Consider the following 6000-nt stretch of genomic DNA (forward strand, 5'->3'; position numbering starts at 1 on the left):
GCACTGTCAGTTGAAGGCATTTTTCAAAGTCTGGTTTGTAGACAATGATGGCAACCCACAATCCAGGTTCTCAGGAGAATCCACTGGAGCCCAGTTTCACAGCCCTCCCTCAGTCCTGCCCTGTGCAACCCTGGCCACTCTCAAGTGAAGACCTCAGGAGGGATGGCCGTGATGGGTGAGAAGCCTAATGACTCACTATGGGAAAAGAAAGGAGACGCTCCAAGGGACATGGCCATTCCTTCCCAGCCCATGAAAAAGACGAGAATTGTGGGTTTGTTTGTTTTAGGTATGGCTAACACTTAAGTGACAAGGACAAATTATGAAGAAATTAAATTGATATCCCAAGTGTTATTTCATCTGACATGCTTCAGTTAGATTACATATACTAGAAAAGTTCAAACCTATCGGTCAATTCTAAGGCAACACCGATAGCAGCGGTGTCAAGGAGGTCAACACAAATTCATTGCGTGGCATTTTACAATGACAAGAACGCTGGAAATTCCCAGGTTCAAGAGATCTTGCTGAAAAACTGAAGCAATTCAACGAGCAATTCTGAAAAGGGACCTGACCAAAATTCTGGACCCAGAGCTCCAACACAGACCCTCCATTGTAGCTCAGTGTAACTACTTCCAGAATCCATTAATTAAAAATACTAACTGTGACCATGCCTGGGAGCTTGAAAAACATTTATGTTTCAACCTGGAGAAAGCCTAAACAATAAAGATACCAATATACACAGTTTTCATTTACAGGAAAGGAGATATTTACTTTCTCTGCTTTCAAAGCATGTATTCCATTCCCAACTCCATCATCATTCTCTTGCTACCATCTAATTCCTAAAAAGAGTAAACGAGAGGAAAAACCATTCAACCAGCAAGTGTTACCTCTTAGTATGCGTATCAGTCTGTGTTCCAAAGCAATGCTATACAAGTGAACTGATAACCAGGATGCTTTGAGCGCTGACTGCATACAAACTGAGCAACTACCACAGGCAGTGCAAGTTCACCTACGATCATCTGACAGCTGCTCATAAAAGAACCGGAAAGTATACATGTGATCTCCAAACGTTCTCCCACTGTTTCCCCCCTTGCAAGAAAGCGCACTCCGACCTCCTGGGGGTCGCCTCGCTACCTGGGAAGGCCGCTGAAGTACTCACCTAGGGCCGCAAAGCCGGAGGCAGATTTGAAGAGAGCTGAAGCGAGGAGCTGGAACTGCGGGAGGACAAACAGAAGCAGTCACGCTCACTGAGCACACTGGCAGAAAATACCCTGCACAGCTCTGACCCTCTCGTAGACACTGTTTGGCACTGTATAGGTTGGTTACACAATCTATTTGAACATTTGGACTAAGAAGCTAAGGATCTTTCCATTTTCCCCAAATCCTGGACCAAGTTCTGGAATTAATTTCTTTAAAAAACTAGTTAAAAGTATTTACTTAACTAACATTAGATCACCTGGAAAATAATTTACTCATTTGGGAATTGGTTGCATCTGCACAGTACCCCAGGAAGCTACTTAATTTTCAATGTACATGCATTCTCACATCACAAATAAATACATCCACTGTGTAACCCTTGATGGGTTTGCTGTGTAAATCAAATGCTGAGATAAGGCACGGTCATTACACATAGGTCACTCCTTAATCACCAGGGGAAGATTATGATTCTACATCCTGCGTATTTACATTGGGAAAATGGCCCTTGTTACACGGAAATAATGTGACAAATATTGATTCACTTCACAGGCCACCCAGCTCAAGTTAGTTCAAGACAGAATAGTGACAAAACGGAGTAAGGCAACAGGACCGCCGCTCTAGCACCGAAGAAGAAAGTGACGGCAAGCCTCATTATTACCCAACCAGATTCTGCCCTTCCAGGCAAACCCTGGAATCAGTGTGGCTAACATGGACAAGACAACACGGCAACTTGCTGTACTATTCATAAGGCCAATTTGGGGGAAATGGTAAAAGTAACAATTTTGAGTCTTCATAGTTCATATACATGGCATATCTCTCTATTGTTTACACATTTTATGACTGTTTGCGTAGATGTCTTTAGAGCAAATTGGCTTCTCATTCAACCTTACTTTGTTTCCTGGCATTCGTTACAACATCCTCAACACAGAAGCCCTCCTGCTCCCACTTCACGAGCTCCGTTTCCACCGTCCATCTTACTCTCGTGCCTCTTCAGCCTTCCCAAGTTTGACTTTGGGCGAATGCCACCTGGGTTCTGTATGGCTGATTGCTCTGTGGAGCGCACTCCTCACAGGTGCGACTGTTCACTGTACAGGCCGGTTTCCTGGAAGGCCCTGGGCTCAGTTGCACGTCTGATGGTTGTCTAGGTCCTAGTCTTAGTTGGGGGAGTGCCAGCAGTCTATCAGTCTAGTCTTTTGAGACTCCCTAAGAGTCCGCTCTGAAAGTGGTAGAACTGAATTAGACATCCTTCCCTGGGGCCTTTTCTACAGGGGGAAATAAAAATCCCTTCATAGATGTTTACCAGAAGTTCACCATTAATTAAGAAGCCTGTTTCTGGAGAGTGGAGGAGAGCAAAGAATCACTCTAGTTGGTCTTTTTTTCAGATAAGAGGCACAATGACGACAATCATGATGACAGCCATCAAAAAAGAGAGGGGGGAAATTAGATCTGCTTTCAGTCACTGGTAGAAGAATGGAATGGAAATCTAGAGAGATAAATTTTATCTGAACATACAGTCTTTCCCTGATGATTTTCAGACTGTGTATCCAGAACTACCACCATAGGGTTGCTTTTTTCTCCCATATTATTATTATAATAGTAAAAATTTTAGAAGTTAATGAAAAGTGTGACACATTTTTAAACAAAATAATACCCACAGACAAGTAGTGTCCGGAGTGCTTCATACATGCACAGGAGAAGACTTCTAAACTTCTAAACAGGAAATGGAATTAGAAGGGAATGGAATTTCCCAGGAGCCTTTGAAACCCTCTTCTACAGAGGGAAGTCTTAGGGTGAGAATGTCGCTTTGGGAAACTTTCTGAAGTGATTCTAACACTGATACACACATGAAACAGAATTCTGACTAACCTGTACTAGGGATAAGCAACTACTAGTAGATTAAGTTTTTAAGAAATAGAGTGGACGCTGTGGATACACGGTACCACGCAAGAAAGGTGGACGGCAGACACCTGCCGAAGACACTTGAGATTGCTGCCCCCCACCTCCGAGCCTCCCCTCTGGTGTCGTAGCTTTAGAAACATGTGGCTTGCTGTGGCCTCCTAGTAGCTCACAAATGATTTACTTTGCAATGTTTTATTTTTAAAAAAAGAGGAGAAAATGACTCTTCCAGGGTTACAGCCATTTTATACCACAGAAAAAGAAAGAAAATCTATTGACAACTGAAATGTGTGGCCTGGCCACACGAACATTATTGGACCTTCACAAATATGAACTGTGTAAACGCTACCAGATTAAACCTAACAGTTTCTGCTGGCATGGCACACTAAGAACCCCGCGTTTTAAAGCGTACGTATCAGGAAGACTGACGACTCTAGGAAAGGCAGCGAACTGCTCCTCGTCAAGGGCATTCGGAAGCCTCTGCTCTGGATTCCCCACGGAGCTCAGGGCCGTAACCAGCACTGAGAGAAAGGACGAGAACTTACTGAGGACCGTGGGCAGCCATGAGAGAGAGCCTCTTTATTTGGGTGCCAAGGACATGCAGGCCCTAATACTTCAGAGGACAATGAACCCGCTGCGTGGAAGTAATCCAACACTCAAACGGAACCCTGTGCTGGTGCTGGGCAGAAACGCAGCCCTGGCTGATCTTGCTATTACACAGCGAGTCATAGCAGCGCAAGCCTGAGAGGGGAGGGTGTATGGGACAGAGCTGCGCACCCTCCGCACCAATCGTGCGAGTAGAAGGCAACACAGACAGCAGTTCAGGCGATGCCAGAGGAACTCCGCACAAGGACGGCGGGGGGGCAGTGTCTCAGAGGTTATAGGGGTGGAGAGGGTACAAGACCATGAGACACAGTGCAGGCTAGCCTCCCACCGTGGAAGGCACATGTGCTCTGGAGAATAGGAAATCTCCAGACATACTCACATCTACCCATGCTATGAAGAAGCTCTTGAAATACGTACTGGTTACACTCTGGGCGACTAACCTCCAGGTCAGCAGTTTGGAACCACCAGCTGGAGAATGATGGGGTTTTCTCTTCTTGTAGAGTTAACATTTTGGAAAGCCACAGGGCAATTTTAGGCTGTCCTACAGGGTTGCTATGGGGCAGCATCGACTCGAAGGTAGGGAGAGTTTTTGCGTTTATCCCATATTAGAACAGAAGATGAACAAGCAACCATCTGTCAATGATACCCCAGGTGTGGCACTCCTGACACAAGAAGACAACGGCAGCCCCTTGGCAAGCTGCACTGCGAGACACGCCTGTGACTCCGTGAGTCGTAAGGGAGCGCCGGGCTGACTCCTACCAACGCCCCACCTCCCTCTCCAGCAAATGGGGCATTTCCTTTTTTCCTGCAGTGATTTTGGAGTGTCAGCCCAGGAAGTTTACACTGGGCCATTTCCAAGCCTCTTAACTAAGTGAAACCCTAGACTGTGGAACAAGAAAACATTTATATTTCCTTCCCATGACACACAATGAATGCCAAAATTACAACTTCATGCTGAAGAACCCTTTCTGAATGGATCAGGATGCTGTTGTTCTTGTATGTATGTATGTGTGTTATGTGTGACTTAAATTTTATAGCAGCACATGAAAATATGCCTGTACAAACATTTTCACCTGTTCTGTGTCATTTTTTAAAGATCAGCGGTGCTATTCTATGTTCCTTGAAACACCTAAGAGTAAATCAGCAAATGCAAATTAAACGCTAACCAAGGGGGAGAAAATAGCTCGATTATTTTCAAAATTTCATCCCCGCCTTTACCTCTTTTGTCTCTTCTGGGTCTGAATGATCCACAGTTATATAAAGGTCGTTTTGTAAATATTTCAGAGCACTGAGAGGATCCATCTGAGCCTTCTCTTCAAACCTGGAACATGCAGAGAAGGAGAGTTATCTGGAGTTACCACACGCACGCTCGTCAGAATGCCCTCCACTCCCTGTATGCCAAGGAGTCACTCTGGATACCTAAGACTTGGAGGAAAGGCAGCTGCCTGTAGCTACTGCAGACGTAGTCTCTGAGCCGCAGCAACAGTGCAGCTGGTCAAGGGTGGCAGGGGATGGGAAGAGCATGCTCCACCTTGGGGCACAAGGGCTTCCTTTCTTTTCAAACTACAGGCCAGGATTCAAACAATTAAACAACACAACGACTGCTAAATATTTCACATAACAAAACTGCACAAGAGTAGCTGTAGCTGTCATGGAGACTTGCATTCAAAACAGAAAGCTATAAGCAAGATACTTGGTTCAATTGATATAGTATAGTTTCCAGTGCACGATGGGGAGGGGGGCCTTCACAGATGCTTTAGAAACCTAAATGGGTAAACCTCCTTAGGTCTTTGTAACAGACTGGACTGCATCTCAGGAAGAACAAAGCAAAAAACAACTGCAGTCCCGTATGTGTACCAAGCATTTGCTAGATGCTAACACTGCACTAAATATTTTACAAAATCTACAATTTAAAAAATCATTTTATTGGGGGCTCTTACATACATCCACTGTGCACATATGCACATTTGTACATATGTTGCCATCATCATTTTCAAAACATTTTCTTTCTACTTGAGCCCTTGGTATCAGCTCATTCCCTCTACCCCCAATGAGCCCTTGATAATTTATAAATTATATCTATCTATATTTCATGTCTTACACCAACCGCTGTCTCTCCTCACTCACTTTTCTGTTGTCTGGCCCCCTGGGAGGGGGTTATGTGTAGATCATGTGATCAGTTCCTCTTTTCTCCCCTCTCCTTTCCCTTCCCCTCCTGGTATCACTGCTCTCATTATTAGTCCTGAGGGGTTACCTGTCCTGGAGTCTCTGTGTTGTGAGTTCTTATCTGTTCCCATGTACATG

The 6000-nt window shown here is 44.8% G+C and overlaps 1 protein-coding gene across 1 annotated transcript in view; it reads right to left on the bottom strand.

Annotated features, from left to right (window-relative positions):
• The window catches only part of MKLN1 (muskelin 1), a 123645-nt gene that overhangs the window by 7728 nt on the left and 109917 nt on the right, over positions 1-6000 (bottom strand). Inside the window, exons 16-17 of the mRNA XM_045288776.1 lie at positions 4915-5017; positions 1157-1211 (exon numbers count right to left, since the gene is read on the bottom strand). Of these exons, the coding sequence (XP_045144711.1) occupies positions 1157-1211; positions 4915-5017 (158 nt within the window). The remainder of the gene's footprint in view (positions 1-1156; positions 1212-4914; positions 5018-6000) is intronic.

The sequence above is a fragment of the Echinops telfairi genome, unplaced genomic scaffold (assembly GCF_000313985.2).
Source record: "Echinops telfairi isolate 266 unplaced genomic scaffold, ASM31398v2 ScPeMD7_23;HRSCAF=83, whole genome shotgun sequence".
Classification (NCBI taxonomy): Eukaryota; Metazoa; Chordata; class Mammalia; order Afrosoricida; family Tenrecidae; genus Echinops; species Echinops telfairi.